This window comes from Lipophrys pholis, assembly GCF_963383615.2.
Source record: "Lipophrys pholis genome assembly, chromosome: 14".
Taxonomy (NCBI): domain Eukaryota; kingdom Metazoa; phylum Chordata; class Actinopteri; order Blenniiformes; family Blenniidae; genus Lipophrys; species Lipophrys pholis.
This window is the reverse complement of record NC_137633.1, coordinates 11458613-11478065: the sequence shown is the minus strand read 5'-3', so window position 1 is coordinate 11478065 and position 19453 is coordinate 11458613. Positions and strand designations below refer to the sequence as shown.

At 41.0% G+C, this 19453-nt stretch overlaps 2 protein-coding genes across 9 annotated transcripts in view; both read left to right on the top strand.

Moving 5' to 3' along the window:
• The window catches only part of pld1a (phospholipase D1a), a 34323-nt gene extending 23552 nt beyond the window's left edge, over nt 1-10771 (top strand). Inside the window, exons 15-26 of the mRNA XM_080480761.1 lie at nt 508-724; nt 841-969; nt 1320-1438; nt 2619-2732; nt 3764-3874; nt 5024-5112; nt 5245-5358; nt 5461-5510; nt 5601-5735; nt 6794-6947; nt 7561-7678; nt 8555-10771. Coding sequence (XP_080336887.1) covers nt 508-724; nt 841-969; nt 1320-1438; nt 2619-2732; nt 3764-3874; nt 5024-5112; nt 5245-5358; nt 5461-5510; nt 5601-5735; nt 6794-6947; nt 7561-7678; nt 8555-8779 — 1575 coding nt within the window. The 3' untranslated portion in view covers nt 8780-10771. The remainder of the gene's footprint in view (nt 1-507; nt 725-840; nt 970-1319; nt 1439-2618; nt 2733-3763; nt 3875-5023; nt 5113-5244; nt 5359-5460; nt 5511-5600; nt 5736-6793; nt 6948-7560; nt 7679-8554) is intronic.
• Nucleotides 10772-12570: 1799 nt separating this feature from the next.
• tnika (TRAF2 and NCK interacting kinase a) overlaps nt 12571-19453 on the top strand; it is a 65129-nt gene continuing 58246 nt past the window's right edge. For 7 of the 8 annotated variants that reach the window (XM_080479704.1, XM_080479703.1, XM_080479702.1 and 4 more), the window contains exon 1: nt 12571-13250. In XM_080479704.1, coding sequence (XP_080335830.1) covers nt 13194-13250 — 57 coding nt within the window. In that variant the 5' untranslated portion in view covers nt 12571-13193. The remainder of the gene's footprint in view (nt 13251-19453) is intronic. The other variant, XM_080479701.1, reaches the window with a different exon arrangement.

Here is a 19453-nt window from a genome sequence, read left to right as displayed (position 1 = left end):
GCCTGATCATTTCCTTTTTAAATAGTATTTGTGAGAGGAAATTAAGGAAATAATATTATAAGAAGCTCTGTTACAACAAAGAAATAACTCAAATGTTTTTTTTTTTCCCCAAGGCTTTGGTAATTCCTGTGGTTTAAAGTGATGTGAATTGTAAAATTCATATTTGTTATAGGATTTATGTGATATTCTAACACCAAGATGATCAAAAATAAAGGAAACCATTTATAAACATGTTGGTTTCTGCTCAAGATTAGATCAAGTATTATGAGGATTTTACACATGACAGGTCATTAAAGGTTGATAATTATATTGGTGCCACTAGTACAAAAACACATTTTAACACATGTTGACTTGCATTTATTAATAATAATGAGGGTATATTGTACGTAAGCAAATTGTTCAGCACCAAGCTCCACCTGATTTTATGTCGATATATTCTAAGATGGTCTACATGCAGCTTACCTGCCACATGCTACACACTGAATTCTCTCAATTTCATCTTCCCAGGCTGGCTCCACCAACACCCCGTCGAGTCATGCCATATCCTCCTCCACTGAATGCGTCTCTCAGAGCAACGGACGCGGGACGCCGCCTGGAGAACCCGTGGACTTGCCCAAGCTGAAGGGGATCGGGCGGAACCGGATCGTCCGCTTCAGTCTGTACAGACACCTGCACAAACACGCCCTGCAGCACGTGGACAGCGTGAGCAGTGTCGACAGTGCAGGTGCATGAAGCTGGAGTGGACATGCGCCTCAGTCAAACTGTGAAAACCTTCTGATGCAGTACAGAACATTTAAGAAAAATATTTACGTTATATACTGTATGGACATCTTTTCGTAGGGAGCGGCTCAGTGCGAAGTCTAAAGACAGGTGTTGGGGAGCTTCAGGGAAACACTCGTTTCTGGCATGGAAAAGACTACTGCAACTTTGTTTACAAGGACTGGATCCAGCTGGAGAAACCTTTTGACGGTCTGTCTCACACACACACACACACACACACACACACACACACACACACACACACACACACACACACACACACACACACACACACACACACACACACACACACACTTTCTTGTTTATCCTACAGCCAGTAGAAAAGTTCCCCCTTCTGTTTGGCCCACCCCAAAATGCTTCTCAGCGTGCAGTCTCCACAAACTAATAAATGTTTTACGAGAAGATGGAAGCATAAACTCAGCTGGGAAACTTCTTCAGGGCTTCCTTATGTACCACTGCACACTCTTCTATTGCCATCGTCTTTCTCGTGGCCTCTTTATATTCCTCATACTTCTTGGTCTTCTCGGGGTCTATCACAGACTTCATTGACAGGTACACAACTCCCAGAATGCCTTGGCACGACATTGCCTCTGTGGTTCATGGCAGAGGGGCCCGGGATGTGGCGAGACACTTCATCCAACGCTGGAACTTCACAAAGGTACTGTTTACCTACGCTCTATAAACACACACGCAGAGGTATGTAAAGTAGGGACCAACTTAAAGCCTAAATTTCACTGTACAAACACGTTTAAACCACGAAACACAGCTAGCCACTTTTTCTTCTCATAAAGTGTTGCACACTTTTATATTTCACTTGTACTTTTAAAAAACTGCTTGTTTCTGTTTTATTAATCTGCTCATAATTTTACTGACGTGTCTTCTGACGGGATTTCCATGCATTCTTTGAAATTATAATTCTTTTTTTTTTAGCAAAGTCAAGCAGCACATATTTAACAAAAATCTATTTATTGTTATTTAATGCACATTATATCCACATTTCAAGAAGTAAAGAATTTAGCACAGTCACATTTACACCTAAAGGCAATTACGAGCCACCGCTTAGCATGAAATGCAGGATTTTCAACAGCGAGCAAGAATAGCATAGAAAAGAAAGACCTATAACATAGAAAGGATCCCCCAAGCACATCCTGGACTAGAACCAGGGACTTTCTTACTCTGAGGCGAGAGTGATAACAACCACACCACTGTGTGGCCCTAAAACGAAACCTTTTGAACCAAACTTCAGTTTTCGCCAGAACATAGCAACATTTTAGCCTGACAGCCTTTTTCATTTGCAGCTTGAATATAAGTCAGTTTTGTTTTTGTTGCTGTATTTTAAAGCCCAGGTGAGGACGAGCATTGCTAATTACTTTGAACTTGCCGCAACATGTGCCAAAGCTTTGTGCTTCATACGTGATCCTACACAAAGAAACTAATGAATTAAAATACCTCTGGTTATACACAGCTGACAGGTGAGCAAGACCTTTGACCCCCCCCCCCCCCATCAGCTCCCCGGAGCGCCTTAATGTGGCTACACCGCGAAATATGTAGGAGTAAAAGAAACTTCCCGAAGAAGATCAACAAAGTATGATTAGTTGATAATCATATGCACATTTTGAGAAAAAAAAAAAAGGTTCTCACCGGTTGGCTTACGTGTAGCCTGAAAGTGTACAGAATGTTTCTTTGAAACTGTGGAAAAAAAATACCTTAATCCTCACACTCATACTTTCCATGGCAATTAGACCACTTTTCCTGTTCTCACTCTTTTCCCGTCCTCCTTTCTGAGACGTCACAGTAAACCTCTCTCTGTCCAAACTCTCCAACCGCTTCTCTTGCAGATCATGAAGCCAAAGTATCGCTCTCTGTCGTACCCGTTCCTGCTTCCAAAGTCCCACGCCGGTGCCGATGACCTCCGATACCAGGTCCCCGGCTCTGTCAATGCCAATGTGCAGGTGAGTGAGTGCCTCTGACATCTGCTGGACGTATTACATTCACAAAAAACTGAAACAAGTCAACCATCAAGCGAGCTGGTTGAAAATTACAGGAAAGAAAGCAGAAGAACACACGGAGGACAAACAAACTCCCACTTTCCCACATTTCTTACATTCACGTCTCCAGTCGAGCATAGCTGGAAGCAGATAAAAGAGTTTTTTTTTTTTTTTTAAATCCTCCACGGGCCAAAATGTTATATAACTTCAGAGGTTTGCTCCTGCGATTTTAAAGTTTTGTTGTTTCTGTTTTGTGCCACAAAGTGGCAATCTTTCAGTGAAGTTATTTTGTAAAAGTGCCTGAAGGTCCCATCATGAGTGTGGTTTGTTTTGGAAAACACAAAAGTGAGATTCTTTTTTGTACTCGGCCTTATCTGTCACCTGCTTTTGTGTTTTTTGTGCTTAGAAGTAAAACGTCCTTGAAAATAAGGCTGTTTTCTCATTTTTGTCCTGTTAAAATTACTTCTAATTTCACGGAGTGTTATTTCCGTTACGTTTTAATGTAAAGGTCAGAAACTGGGATGCAGTTGAAATGAAGATAGAGCTGAGACATTTACGACTAAAATGTCTTCATGTCGTTGAGGAATGTACGTGCGCGTGTACATTTTTACATCCCATCTTTCATATGTTGAGTTGATGAGCTTGAAAGGACGTTCAAACGTGGTGTAAGGATGCAAAGGCATTTCTATTTTGGATACGTTGTAATTCGTCTACTATTTATTCGTTTCAGTTTTTTACATTTTTGACATTGTGCTTCTTATTCCCAAAATGCAAAGAAAACCAGTTCTGGCTCAGAGGATTGTCACAGCCGCGGAGGCCGAGTTGGCCGTCCTTATTGTTTCTCCTACATGCAGTTTTACTGTATTTGAGTATGTTGTGTTTGAGAAATCCCACGGCACGCGCGCCGACATCCACGACGAATGCGGAGGAAGACCCAGATCTTTCCTAGAAATCCTGGCTCTCCTGTTACGGCGGTGCCCCCCTGTGTGTTGAAGGTGTTGCGGTCGGCGGCAGATTGGTCGGCTGGCATAAAATACCACGAGGAGTCCATCCACACGGCGTACGTCCACGTCATCGCCAAGAGCAAGCACTACATCTACATCGAGGTAAAACAACAGTTCACAGTCTGGAAAGAAAACGTCGCTTCTCACGTCAAAACTCATAAACGACGTTTTACATAGTTTTAAGAATTGAGTTACTTTCCAAGGTCTCGCTGAAGTTTCAGCACTAAGATCATTACTTCATTTAACTCCTTAAAACTGCAACACATTTCCGTGTTGACGTCAGTTCTCACTTTTCATGCCTCAGGAACCTGAATCCCCTCTAAAGTATGTCTTGTTCTATGATATCAAAACTGTATTCTTCTGTTAAAACATAGTATCTACAGATTTTAACGTGTGTAACCACCAATGATGTGATGATAAGTGTTATCGTAATAATATTTTGTCAATTATCCAATAAGATGCTTCAAGTCGTAACAAATGCAGCCAATAAAGTAATAATATAGAAAAAAAAAATTTATTTTTTTTTGCGTGTTTGTCAAAAATGGGTATAATGAATGGAATATTAGTACTTCGAAGATTCATACTATGCAACACTTTCTCAGTCATAGTTGTAAAAATATTTTAACATTTCCAAGTTACTACATTATTGGCTTTATTACATTCAGAATGGCCAGGAATTAATACACTATTGTCCAGTATTACATTATTGGTTGCTACCATGTACAAGACTCCTTAAATGTATGTAGGCTGAATTTATCAAGATGTCGTCAATAATCTAATTGGTCTTCGATGAATTTTAGTTGCATTTTTCACAATTGTTTTATATCCATTTTCTCAAACTTCAACACATTGTGACATATTTCAGTGTGTAACAGTAATAGTACTGGAGGAGTAAAGGTAGGATCAAATAAATGTCCTACTTCTTGTCAAACTGGACTATTACATAATGTGTGTGGGTATATTCACACTGCAGTTGTAGGTGTAGATGTGTGTGTGTGTGTGTGTGTGTGTGTGTGGGGGGGGGGGGGGGGGTGTGTGTGTGTTTCTGAATAATCGCCTTGGAAGTAAGTTCAATCAATCAATCATTAAATAAACGTTTCAATCCTAATCATTATATTGAATCATTTTTTAAATCAAATTTCAATAGGAACATTATTTGTCTCAAACATAAATATACAAATGATACTTTTATGTCCAAAGACTGACAGCTGTAACTATTTCAACCACTGTGGTTTGTGTGACTCCTCTCAGAACCAGTTTTTCATCAGCTGTGCAGACAACCGGATGGTCTACAACAAGATCGGAGACGCCATCATCGAGAGGATTATCAGGGCGCACAAGTACTGACTTTTTCCCCATATTTGTTTAACTCGTTGTGTCGCCATATAGCTGCTCATGTACATGATATTTACCTTCCGTCTTCTCCTACCTGTGACTCTTGAGTTTCATTTTCCAAACCTGTTTGCTTTCAGGGAAGGAAAAAAGTACCGCGTGTATGTGGTCACCCCGCTGCTTCCAGGCTTCGAGGGGGACATCACCACCGGAGGAGGGAACGCCATCCAGGCCGTCATGCACTTCAACTACAGGTCCAGAATCTTTAACACTGATACGCGAGGAAGTCATGAGGTGAACGTGTATATACATTATTTGTATACTGATCGGTACGTTTTGGACTCTTGTGTCCACAGAACCATGATCAGAGGAGAACACTCCATCATCTCCCAGCTGAAAAAAGAGAGTGAGTTCAACAATCACCTGAAATGAAATGCGCATTTTTTATCTCAGCAGAATCTTAATAGTGTCCTTGTGTTTCTCCGCTGTCTCCCAGTGGACGACCAGTGGATGAACTACATCTCCTTCGCTGGTCTGCGGACTCACGCCGAGCTGGAGGGACGCCTGGTCAGTGAGCTCATCTACGTCCACAGCAAGATGCTCATAGCTGACGACAACACGGTCATCATTGGTCAGTCTGCCTGACGTCTCACTTTCTGCCTCCGGTTTGTTGTGCAGATTGATGCCAGTTACAGTATGAAGACACTGGTGTTTTGCTGCAACACCATCATAACGTGATGAAGCTGAAAATCTGCGTCTGCAACCCTTTAATTTCACCACGTCTACTGTTAACAAGTGCAGAGTTAAAAATACGAACTGAAGGTTATTCAGCCTGTAGTGCCACCTGCTGGTGGTTATGTGGCAGCTCATCTTCTCGCCAGTACTTGGAGAAGCTCAACGCTTACTTTTATTGTTCTTTTTGCAAAACAGAAGATGTAAGAAAAATGGAATCACATACAAACATGGCCTCTCTTAACCCCTTAAGGGCTCTCACGATAAGACCCGTAAACTGAACATTTCAATCCAATGATGATTGGCCGATATTTAAAACTTCAAGCCTTTAAATTAACATTTACATAAATCCTATTATGTGCCACTTGTGTAAAATAAACTGACATAAATTACACACAAATTTACAATTTAAATCACAGAAATTCCCCCAACTTAAGTCAAGGACTACATACCACAAAGACAATAGAGATACTATAGTTTCACAACAGTTTTTTGTTTTTTTTCTGTTTCAAGCTCTGGGAGGCAGTTGTGCTTTATTAAAGGTAAAGACGCAGAACAAAACAAAACAGCAGCACCTTTGTCAAAGTTTGGCATCGATAGTCAATCAGGTTTTCTATGATTGCATTGAGAGTTATGATTTTGGAAGAAACTTGTGAAAATTACAATAAAAAAACACACTAAAACAGACAAACGAGTACACCGATAGAGGTATATTTCTCAATAGAAATAAAATAATAAATAGAGTGTTTGATTGTTGCGCAGGGTAGTCAGTGGTGAGATAACCAACAATACTTTTTTTCAATTGTATTTCATAAACCTCTGTCATTTCGCTTGGATATATTTTCCAAACAACACTGCGATTCTATTCCAAATTATTTATAGTAGATTTTCAAGGCACTGCCAGTTAGGTGAAAGACCCCTCGTCGAGCTCAGTCACATGGTTTGTGTGTTTTGCAGGCTCGGCGAACATTAACGACAGAAGCATGCTGGGTAAACGCGACAGCGAGGTGGCGGTGATCGTTCAGGACTGTGAGAAAGTCCCTGCTGTGATGGACGGACAGGAGTACGAGGCCGGACCCTACGCTCTCCACCTGCGCCTCGAGTGCTTCAAGTGTGTGCCTGATGAATAACGTCACATGTCTGTGTGTGTGAGAGAGATTAGATGTTAGAAACGCATACTCGGCAAATACCAATATAACCAGCGACATTAATGATAAACATCTAGCAGCATAAAGCCAAATTATTTAAACACAATTTAAGTACTGATTATATTTGGTTGTGGTCTAAGTTGAAGTATTTTTTTTTCCAGTAACTTTTACCCTCATAACATTTTAACTGAAATGTTTTGAGGAGTTTAAATTTGATTGATAATTATGGCTTCCTATAGGAAGAATTCTAATAAATCAAGATACTGTGTTATCTAATCCTCATACTTCTCATTAGCTGTTTTAAAGATTAATATTTTTACTCTGTTTATATACATGACTTTTGCATATAATTCTTTTTTTATGCATTTATCCAATACTGATCATCTTAAGTTTGACCATCTCTCTCTCTCTCAAAGGGATTTTCTTCGTAAATTAGCTGAGCGGTTACAGTGTGCTGATACTTTCAATACAATTTAAGATCCTTGTTGCCTTTTATTTGCTCTTTTAAAGACGTATTGATTTAATTTACCTGTTAATTCCTATTTTTTCCCGTTTTATTTTGTGAATTCTAAACAGGACCATCCTTGGAGGCCACACCGACTCCAGCATCGATGCGTCGGACCCCATCAGCGATCGATTCTACAAGGAGGTGTGGATGACTACCGCTGGACGCAATGCGACCATTTATGAGAAGGTAAAAAAATACTGAATAAATCCTTCCAATCCCTCGTCTGTACTGCGTCATCCGATCCAGAGTCGTGGAACACTGGAGCATCAGCTGACTAAAAACTTTGTTTTCCCAATTTGAATTATAAACAGTTTCTCATTTTAAAACTACTAAACAATACAAAAAAAAGTGACATTTTTGACAAATCTATACCTTTAGAGAATGATAAAAAATAAAGACAAAAACAACAGGAAGTTTCTTTATAGTATTATAGGGACACGCCTAAATGATCATAGACGGGTGCTTTATGGATGTTTCTTCTAAAAACCTGGAGAAAATAATATCTTAGACATCTGGAAAATTGCTTCCTTTTTTTCCTTTCTGTGGCATTAAAAGTTTATTTTTAAGGTTAACAGAGTTTTTGTTTTATAATATCCATTGTGACATATGTCCGATCATTTACAGTCGGTTCAGTTTGGTTCATCCATCTTTTTTTAGCGGCTGTTCTGTTGCCAGTAATATAACTTATGATAATGATAACATTGAGTGGGATTTGTCTCTACTGTCTATAATGTTCTGGGAAAATACATCCCAAGTTCACGGTATCAAAGGGTAGTGGTATTTCTATAATGCTTTCTGTATTTATTTCCAATAATGTCGGATATTTTTAGACACCTGTATATACATACACACACACCTCTTCTTGTATTTGCGCCTCACGAATACCCACCAATCAGCCGACTACTTCTATACGAACTCTTTCCTCTACCTTCCCTAAAAAATTACTGCTATTTGTTTTCCGTTTTAACTCCAACTTCAAACTGTTCCACAGATCCACCCCTCAGACCGATAGGAACATTTGCACTTCGCTGAGTAAAGACCCGCACGTGTGTTTCTCTGCAGGTGTTTCGCTGTCTGCCTTCATCCCTGGTGAGAAACATGTCCGAGCTGGAGCAGTACCAGTCCAAGCCGGGTCTGGCTCAGACCGACCTGACCAAGGCTCAGGAGGAACTGCGTAAAATCCGAGGCTTCCTGGTCCAGTTTCCCCTGGACTTCCTGTCGGAGCACAACCTCATGCCCTCCGTTGGAACAAAGGAAGCCATGGTCCCGACTGAGATCTGGACATGAGAAACACGGCCCTCCCACCGGTGACTCACGCATACCAAGTAAAACGCTCTGGATTGTGCTCGTCGTTCAATGTTTATTATTGGAGGTGCAAGCAATCGCTTTTGATTAATGGAATCCAGAATTGAGAGCAGCATTTTAAGTTTCTTTGGCCTACATGGACTGCTGGGCATTGACAAATCTCTTCAATCTGTTTCTACTGCAAAAAACGGGAGTTACAGGATGTTGGGTTGAGCACTAAAGTTTGGGACATGAAGAACACATATGAATCACTCTTGGACATGGTCAACTATTCAACTGTCCAACTATTGCTTTTGAAGTTTGAACTGTGGATGAAGGATTCCCGAGGGACCATCGCGGGGCAGGAGCATTTTTCTTTTGGGGAGGGCGCAGCAGCGATAGATATTCAGATATCATTTGAAATATATCAAAAACACAAAAGACATGGTGATGCATGTGATTTACTGAGTTTGTCATGTAAGGTGCATTAGTGCTATGTATGCTGTTTATGAGCTCTCAGATGAGTTGATGAGCTTTCCGCACGTGCTGCTTTTGATAAATTCTCAGAATTCAAACCAGTGTAGTCTCGGCTCTATTGGGAATATTTTCTTTTTTTTTTTTGTACAAGGCATCTGAAAATGTGCCACACTTTGCTGCTGCAGCACAGGCAGAGAGACAATTGTACTGGTCTAACAATAACGCATGACTTACTAACTGCTCAAATCTTAACACTGATGCATTGCCTTGATGCGTAAACCAGTCAGACCCTCTGGGGGAAAAATTTTTTAAATCTTCCGAGACATTTGTTCTCTTGTTGAAGGTGTTTTGTGATGTTTTAGTTCTGAGATTTGAACCTTCTGCATCACTGCAATCAAAGTGAACCACGCTAACCTAACTCATCCCTGTGTGGCGCGCGCAGAGTGAGATCTCATTAAAACAGTTGTGCTGGATGAGACAATCAGACAGCGATTTCACTTTTTGCTCAGCAGATGGCGCTAGATTTCCAAAAATACAGCAAAAGCCTGTATGAAGCTGTCAAAGAGTTTGAAATCTTTCAATTCGTTCATTTGCAAAATAGTTCTTGAAAACTTAAAAACACCCAGCTGATGGCGGGGTGGGGGGTGGGGGGGTTGTTCTTTACAAACAGTTGGTAGATCTAAAATTGTATCTATTTATTTATTTTTTTAATTGTTGTGGGCAGATCGAATGGTGTTCTTTCATTTCATTCATGGTCATGCAACACAGCCCGTATCTGTCTAAAGAACCTTTATTATTTTATAGGCTGACTATAGGGACGTCACCCTCGTGTCGTTTGACTAAATTAATTACAAAATATGCGACAATAGGTTGTCTTTATTTCAATTTTTAATTTATCACATGAATTTGTTTCGTGAACCTGCCTCAATGTGAAACTTACTGCAAATTTTTTTCCACGAACATGTGAAAGATTAGAAATTACTCATGAAAGATCGAGTTGATCCTGGAGCTGTCAGGATCGTATAAATCTGCAGGTGTTTATTTTAGCAGAAGTAGGCAAAGCAGACGGTTATTGCATTTTATGGGAAATTCATAATGACATTTGATGACATTTTTTTTTTTTTTTTTTAAATGGGACCAGAAAGTTGACAAATGTTGAATGATAATAGTTGGAAACAATATGCTCATTGTTTCTACACGTTTGCCTCTTACTTTATTGATTTTTGACAATTCTTGTCTGTAATGTTTACCCCTGCCCCCATTTGTCATTGCATTATTTATGGGATATGAAGCATTTAACAGTCGTTAAGCGTTTGTTTTTAACTGTACAGCATGGTTGTATAGATACTTGAGGACTTTCTTTTTGTTAACCCTGCTCTCACTGCGACCCCACGATCTGACTTCCACCATGTTTATGTACCATAACGTTTTTGTACAGCTGAAAATATTTCTAATTTTGTCTGTTCAATTAACAAAGTGTAATTTAAATGGTTAACAAATAAAAATATTCTATCTTTGTTTTTTGGTTTTTTTCATCTCTTCTTATTCAAGGAAAAAACTAACAAACTTGAGAATGGTCGGAGCTGCCCACAACAACAGGTCATAAAGTTTGAAAGTGTAGATTTAAACTTTTAATTCTGAGATTTTGTTTTGGAGATCACATTCACATTTTAGTTAAATGGGTGGTGGGCCAGCAGGAAAAATCTGGGGGTCAGAATGATGGCTTATCAATATTATTTTATTATTTCATTTCAAATTTTGAGAAGGAGCAATAAAATAACAAACAATAATTGATCAGAACATACATGTTCGAAACTGAATTTAGTGCAAAACCACACGCTTAACAGTCACAGAGTCACAGACTATATTGCAAGACTTGCCAGATATTTTAGAAGAAAGGTTTTCGACAAGCACAACGAAAGTCAGTGTGATTTTATCATTCATGGACCTCCAAACCTTCCTCAACAACAACTTTGTTTGCCCAGTAAAGATAACGCCCAACCTGTCAATCACATAACTTGTCTTCCAAGTTAAGAATATTTTCATGAAGTGAGTGAATCTGATGTTATTGTGGGTGATCAGTTTACCCAGGAATGGGTGTACCGGGGTGTGCCAAGGTTATATAACAAAACGTGCACCCATCACTCAATGAATGAGGTTTCTTGAGAACTGTGCTTGTTTGTTTTTCCACTGAACTCGCTCACTAATGACGGACAAGTTTGTTCATGGTACTGCTTTGTTTTCTTTCAAATATAAGCCACTTCAGTTAGGACAAAAACTGTAAAAACAAGGATGTTGAATGCTTTGTTTTGGATGTTTAACTCTATTTCGCAGGGCATTAAAAAGATACATTTTCACTATATATCCATTAAATATTATATGTAATATGATACATATTAAATGTATACTTTTTCGCAACGTACTTGTGCCCATTTGCACTAAAATAAAGAAAACATTTAAAGGTGTTCCAATTTAAATGTTACTTATACATGAAATGTACTGGTTTGGCCTATTTGAGATCAAAATTCGTCTTCTTCTTCTGTCAGGTTAATTAATTACCCTCTGAAGTCATTAAGGTTAAAAATGAACAATTAAAAACAAATCACAAATCTGCTTTATCTATTCTTTATGGATTGCTATATTCTTACTTTTTTTGTATAAATCTCATAAATAACTTGAATAAAATTTTAACCATCATGAACACAAAAAATTGTTATTTTACATCGAAGAAAAATAGAGGGGTGAGGGGATTTAAAAAGAAAACGCGACAGAAAATGTTGATGCATTATTTCTACTATCAGGTTTTTGTATCGCATTGAAAAAAAGACTACCTTCTTAAGTCATACAGGGAGTAATTTTTGTGTTTTTTTTGCCAAGACTAAAAGTAGCATCAATAATAATAATACCTTTATTTGTATAGCACTTTTTTTTAAACATTGTTACAAAGTGCTTTTATATTAAAACCCACAATAAAATTGCAATAACAAAATACAGAGATCAGAAGAAAAAAGAGCAAAAACAACAAAGAATTTCAGTTTTTAAAAGCCAAGCAAGTTTGCCTGTCTGAGCTCATCAAGTAATCAAACTCATAGTTAACTGGTTTAATCTGGGGATTTTTTTTTTTTTAATTTTTTTTTTTTTAAGAAAGGAACAATTTTTGGAGGGTGGTGTAGTTTTCCCCAAAATGTTCTATATCTATTTTACTCAAATCTACAACATAGCACATTCACACGCACTAATACAGCTGGCAAGTTGGGACAATCAACAGGAAATAAAAAATCTGTCAAAGTATCCAGGACCCTGGACTGAAACATGTTCACACAATACATCGCACACCCTTTAATCGCATTTCCAGGTAAGAGTTGCGGTGACATAACAGCCATGAAGATGAAGGCAGTTGATGACCTCTGCGAAGGGAAAAAAAGACAAACAAACAAAAAAAAAAAACAGAAAAAGTTTGGGAGTCCCGTCTTCCTCATCAGACCCCGCCCGGTAACAGGCGTGGTTTGCCGGAGCAGTGCCGAGCGCCCACCTCCCTTCTCCTGTGTGTATATTACTGGCTGGCTGTCACAGCAGCGGCTCCGGCAGCAGAGCTCCTCTCCACCGCAGCGCTTCACCTTCCTCTGCACCGTCTCCATCCCTTCAGACACACCGGGCCATGGACCCGGAGCTGCAGCCGTGCACGGCGCTGTCGCTCTCCATCCTCCCCGCCGACGCGCGCCTCTAGCGTGCGCTCCCAGCAGACGCGCGTCCCGCTGCTGAGCGGAGAGGGGGACTGATATTGTTTGGTTGTCCGCCGAGCAAGGAGAGAGAGAGAGAAAGAAGAAAGAAAGAGAGAGAGAGCGGGACAGTGGTGAGCGAGCAGCAGAGGAGACCACACAGTCGTGACAGTAAAGGCCGTCTCGGGATATCGGGAGAGGGGCTTTTTGTGTCCTCCATCATGGCGAGTGACTCCCCAGCTCGGGGTCTGGATGAAATCGACCTCTCCGCTTTGAAGGTAAAGTGACGTGACCTTTACTTTATGTTATCTATTCATTCTTGTTTTATTTCACAAGAAACTGCTGTTTGTATGCCCCACTCCCCCCCCCCCGCACCTGACACTGCTCCCTGAATAACAACCGGCGGCGGCAGCAGCAGCAGCAGCAGCACAAGGCGGATGTGTGGGAGACGGGCCGCCACAATGTGTCAAATTATAGATCATATTAAATATAGACAGAATCTAACGGGACAGCTGGTCATCCGGAAGCTTTTCTTCACGCGAGTCACTTACAGGAAGGTGGACAGTGTGTGAGAGGTTGGATTGAGATTAGAGCTGTGATTTTGCTGACCTGGATAAAGAGCAGGGTTTTGTGTGTGTGTGTGTGTGTGTGTGTGTGTGTGTGTGTGTGTGTGTGTGTGTGTGTGTGTGTGTGTGTGTGTGTGTGTGTGTGTGTGTGTGTGTGTGTGTGTGTGTGTGTGTGTGTGTGTGTGTGTGTGTGTGTGTGTGTGTGTGTGTGTGTGTGTGTGTGTGTGTGTGTGTGTGTGTGTGTGTGTTTGCTAGGCTGCTTTATTATGGGCTCATCAGCCGTTATTCAAAGAGGAATTTAACCTATTTCCACCACACTGCTGTTCCTTGTCTGAGGAAGACAGTAACTGTTTCCATCTTGAACTGATATTAGTTCATAATTTCCCACACTGGCTCTCTCTCTCTTAAGATTTTGATGCTGTGTGTGTGTGTGTGTGTGTGTGTGTGTGTGTGTGTGTGTGTGTGTGTGTGTGTGTGTGTGTGTTCTCTCTGTGTGTGAGCTAACCTACCTGTAGTCACAGTCTACTCTCTGTCAAAGCCTGAGCTGCAAGAGCCAGTTCTTTTGTTCATCCGGTATGTGCCGCAAACCACAACGCACGCACACGCACACGCACACACAGACACAAACACACACATCCTGATGCACTTGTGCTTATGCATGGATACCCATGTTTTCACATCGCTAGGCTTTGTGTGTGTGTGTGTGGATGTCTGCCAAGCTGATAGTCCGCTGCATGTAAGTAAGAGATGCTGAACATGAGAACCGGGCTTTAGCAAAAGACCTGTTTGCTGCTTTCTCTTACACACACACACACACACACACACACACACACACACACACACACACACACACACACACACACACACACACACACACACACACACACACACACACACACAGTTGTTGTACGCCTGCTTGCATTTACCTGTTTCCCTGTCTGTTTAAATCAGTTCAGTTTTTTTTGTTTTGTTTCTGTCCTCGTCTGTCTCTTTCACTGCTCATGTTTGCTTGCCTCTGTGCTTCTGTTTCAGTCACAAATGTTCATCTGTCTACCTACATGCTGCCCCCCCCCCCATCATTTTTATCGCCCGTTTTCCAGCATCTTGTCTGTCTGACTGACTGAATGCGCCTCCCTGTCTATCTGCCAGCTGCTGTGTCTCACAGCATTATCGCTCCATGTCCACCTCCCTTACCCTGTCTGCACTAAGAGTAATGTTCAGAGGGGAGGTGAATTAAGAAGAACAACCCCTCACTACTTTTGCATTGAAAACAGTAGTGATGAAGACAGACTGAAAGAGACACACTAGTCATGAAGAGGAATGAGGAAGGCGAGGGAAGTGTCTGTGCATTGGGAGTCAGTCCATGTATGTCCTGTTCCTTCAGAGGCGTGACGTTAAGTGCTTGTCTCTTACAGTGACTCAGCTCCAAGGACAGACACACACACATACACACACACATAGACATGCACACGCACACGCACACACACACAGACCGCAGATGATTTAATTATAATTCTTTTCTAAAATATGTATTTAAGGAAAACGAATGAATACTCTATTAATATGACTGATAATTTTTCACATCTCTAGTATTTGTCCGTCTGTATGCACACAGTCTAATATCAGAACAAGAAGGTTCTTTGGCATCTTTTTAGACGTATGTTTCGTACCTAAGCTTTTTTTAATATCCCATATGCAGCGCTGTAGCGTTTAGCTCTCTTAACTCACAACAAGAAGGTAAAAGTGCTAAACTCAGAGGCCTCTCGCATGTTCTTTCGGGACTGAGTTGGATTTTCCCTGGTTACCCTGGTTTTCTGTCCCTACAAAGACATGCTTGTTAGGTGACATGTTGACTCTAAACTGCCTGTAGGTAAGATCCTCGCCCATTCAGCTCCTCATTGACCCGAACATACATCAAGCGTGAAAGTCATAAATGGCCAACATTATATAGCTATAAAATCCGGTACTTCCTATTTTCCTCAGTATTGGCATTGCATAATGTTTTATTGCTTGATTTCTATTTAAATGGGTTCAGTTGAGAGGAACCTTTGTTTGAATACGGGTTCCTCTTCCACATTTTTGTGTTCGTTGTCCCCAATCGGCATTTAACAGCCATACAATTGAACAAAACATGTTTATGCAAGGAACTGTTTTATATTTTAATGTTTCCAGACTCGAGGTAAACAGAGGTTATCGGAGTAGTTTCTTTTTTTCTTTTTTTTTTTAATCACAGCAGATATATGGATCCACAGACACACAATCACTCCGGATGAAGTGGGTGTAAAAGAGGGCTGGATGGACGTACACACACACACACACACACACACACACACACACACACACACACACACACACCCGAATAGAGAGTCTAAGATGAGTCTACAGTCAACAACTGGACTGGCTAGACAGGAAGTAGGTCAGCTGGCTCTGACGAGGTGGGGAGATGATGGGGGGTGGGTGCTTTTAATACTGGTGGTGACGATGAGCCGTTGTGTTTTTGTGTCTGTTCGTGGTTATGATCCGAGCTCGTTCAGTCAGTCAGACAGACAGACGAAGTGATACTGCGAGACAGACAAGGTTAAGTGGGAAGTACACTAAAGAGAAGTGGTTTTTCATGTTTGCTGTCTCTGCGCGTTTCACTTTTCCTCTCCATCATTCTCCCTCACTCTGTTTTCACATGCGGTTCTCTGCGACAGTTGCCGGTGTCGCACGCCGACCTCGGGCAGCACCTTGTACAGACCGGGCAGGTTTCAGGCTGCTTCCCCACTCCGTCTTTACGTGACTCACAATGACAGCCAAAAGATCACGCAAGGTCGAAACGCGGTGTGTTTTTTCTCAAAAAAATACAGACAATGGTTTTTATGTAAAGTGATGCAAACACACGTAGGTCAGAGGCATCAGACACACAGGCTATTCAGTCAGCTGATGAGAGCAACAGATGGTAAACCAGCAGGACGTGTAAGCACAGTGGTATGATTGCACACACACACACACACACACACACACACACACACTGGCAGTGTGCTGTGCCGGGACTCAGGTGTGAGATCGGGGATGAAAGGGAGGGCAGGTGAGGATGAAACGACAGTGACGCGGTCACAGAGACACACGGGAGAAAAGCGGACTCGGGGAGGGAAAGAGGAGGTGTGAGGATGAATGCAGCTCTGAAGAACAATAATAGACAGCAAGAGGAGGAGGAGGAGGAGGAGGAGGAGACGACAGAGGCTGGGCTCGGGCAAAAGGTGGTGATGTGACCAGTGACTAAAGTAGTCGAAGGCAAAGACCTCTCTCCAGAGATCCCCCCCGCCCCCCGCCCTTTCTCTATCCCTGTTGCCCAGTAAGGCCACATTCCTCGGCCCCTCACCATGGACGCCATAGTAACGGGGCCACAGCAGTGCCCAGGGCTTACACAGAGCTTATTCATGAATAGTCCATATACTGTATGGCAGTCTGTCGCTGAGAAATGCCCCTCTCCCTCCCACCCTCCTTTCCACTCTGCCAGCATGCTTCTAGTTGACCTATTTCCCCCCTCAAGTCACTGATGGAGTTGCATTAAGTCCTTAATTCTCTGCTCTACTTGTACTGAGATGTCTTAAGTTGGGGCCACAAATATTTAATATTTGACTTTTTTAAAACTTACTGTCTGGCTTTTATGAATACTATATAAATATGTAATGGATTATTAATGGCAGTCTTCAGTGTAGATGTAAGCAGCTATATAAATTCACTGAACGGCATGTGCATTCATCTCTATAAATATCTAGAGTGTTTATTGATATATTGTTGGTTAAAAGCATAATTCATGCTATCATGCCAGTGTTTGCCATATTATAGCTTCTTATGCTCTTGTTTTAATACCCTACATTGAGGATGAACAGGTTTGAGTCAGAGTGAGACTTCTTTACACTTGTATATGAGAAATATTGCTTCTAGTTTAATGAAAAAAGAAAGTTATTGGGATATGGATCAGTTTAGATCTGTGATCTTGGAATAAGTTTCCTAATAGAGTATTTGCTGATAAAATAAGGTTTTATTCTTTATGGCGATAACAAATGTTATATTTTAGTAATTTTCTAAATATAGTCACAGGATTTGGGGATGATGAGCGGGAAAGTAACTCGGCACCCATCACCTGAGAAACCAATAATTTAAAGCCTTTTTTGGTGGGAGAACTGGTTTGTGGTCCAGTCATGGGCCACATTTGCCAAGGTGTTTACGCCTCATCCACAATGTCAAATTTAGTAACTGAGATTTATATGCAATAGGGTTTTTCCTACTGGCTATTGGCTCGCAAGTTGAGGAAAATAGTTTTGCAACTTCGGAAAAAGTTGTTTTTTTAAGACATTCAAGCCCAGGTTCTTATACGGAATGATGTAACTGACATTTGTAGCTCGAGTGCTCTTGGTTTATAACGGGCGTAAGCAAAGATAATGACATTCAAAAGAAAAAGACATCAGGGTACCAGCCACACTGTCTGATTTCTAAATATATTCTTTGTCGTGCGCTGCATAAACAACACTGTAATCAATACGAGGGATGCCAAATCACAAAATTAACATAATACAGCATATTAATAAGTTGTGCTTAAACTTGCTTCAGATATTCAAAGACGCACCAAAACACACTGGAACTTTGTTTCCCACCTATCACACCGTACTCCTCAAACGTGCGCTCACACTTGAGCTAAAATGTATGTAACAGAGCCTTCAGTAGGAGCTGAATCCCTCCGTGTCACACTTGCATAGTGCAGGGCTTGAAGGGAAGGAAGATGGATTGAAATGACAGATGGAGAGATTGGCAATCAAGAATCGAGAAGAAAAGATGAATGATGAGGGGGACGGAGAGATGGGCAGAGAGATGACAGGGAAAGGTGTGAGATGACAAGGTGGCAGAGATGGATGGCGAGAGACGAGGAGCGAATGAGCCCTAAAGCCAAGCAGAACAATCCCTGCAGCATGCACTGTCCTCAGCAGACTGTAAATCTGTGATAAAGAGTTTATTCCTGTTAAAGTACTGTACATGTCTGGGTGAGACGCACTGGGAATTAGGCGACCACAACAGCCCTTTGTAAAAAAAAAAAAAAAAAAAAGAAAAGGAGAAGAAGCTTTGAGTGGTGAGCCATGTTGTTAAGTGTAAGTCGTTTTATAAGAGGCAGACCCGGTCCCAGCATGACTCCTATCATCCTCTTAGGATCTCTAATTCAATCCACCTCACTTTTCTGAAATTCACTTCCTATATAGACGTCGACTGCACTGATCTCGCTGCTGTCAAATGCGCAGAAGCATATACTGTAAATGCACTCCGTGGCAATGTGATATTGGAAAGAGTCCATCCCGCTGCATTGCTCATGTACGTTTCTCCTAAAGGTTTGCACAAATTGATGAAATCTTGACATTGCAGGCACACTTGTCTCAAAGCTAATGAGATGCGCTGAGGATCGAATATGGAAAACTGTGCAAAATACTAGGTTGAGTTAGTGCCAAGAGATTAATGTACAATGCCCGATGTGATTCACAATGTCTTTTTTTTGTTGTTGTGAAATTGAGAATTATTTGCTGAAATTCTACCAGGTGTTTGATCACTTCCTGCACCAACACTTGAAATGCCATGGTATTGCATTTCATTTCATACTTGGAGTAGCTAAGTAGATAAAAACGTGGATAAAAACGATACGGTTTCCAGCAGATCATTCTTATCAACAAGCACTATGTATGCCAAATTCTCATTTCAATATTCCTATTTGTGTGTGATGTCACTCTCATCAATTAGCCATGATTTAAATATAATTTTTCTCAATGTATGGGATATTTGAATTGCTCGTTGATTAAAAAAAAAAAAACCCAGATAGTTTAGTGCATTTTGATTCCTTTGTTGTGGATTTCTTAGTATGTGTTACACTATGCACTTGGTCTAAT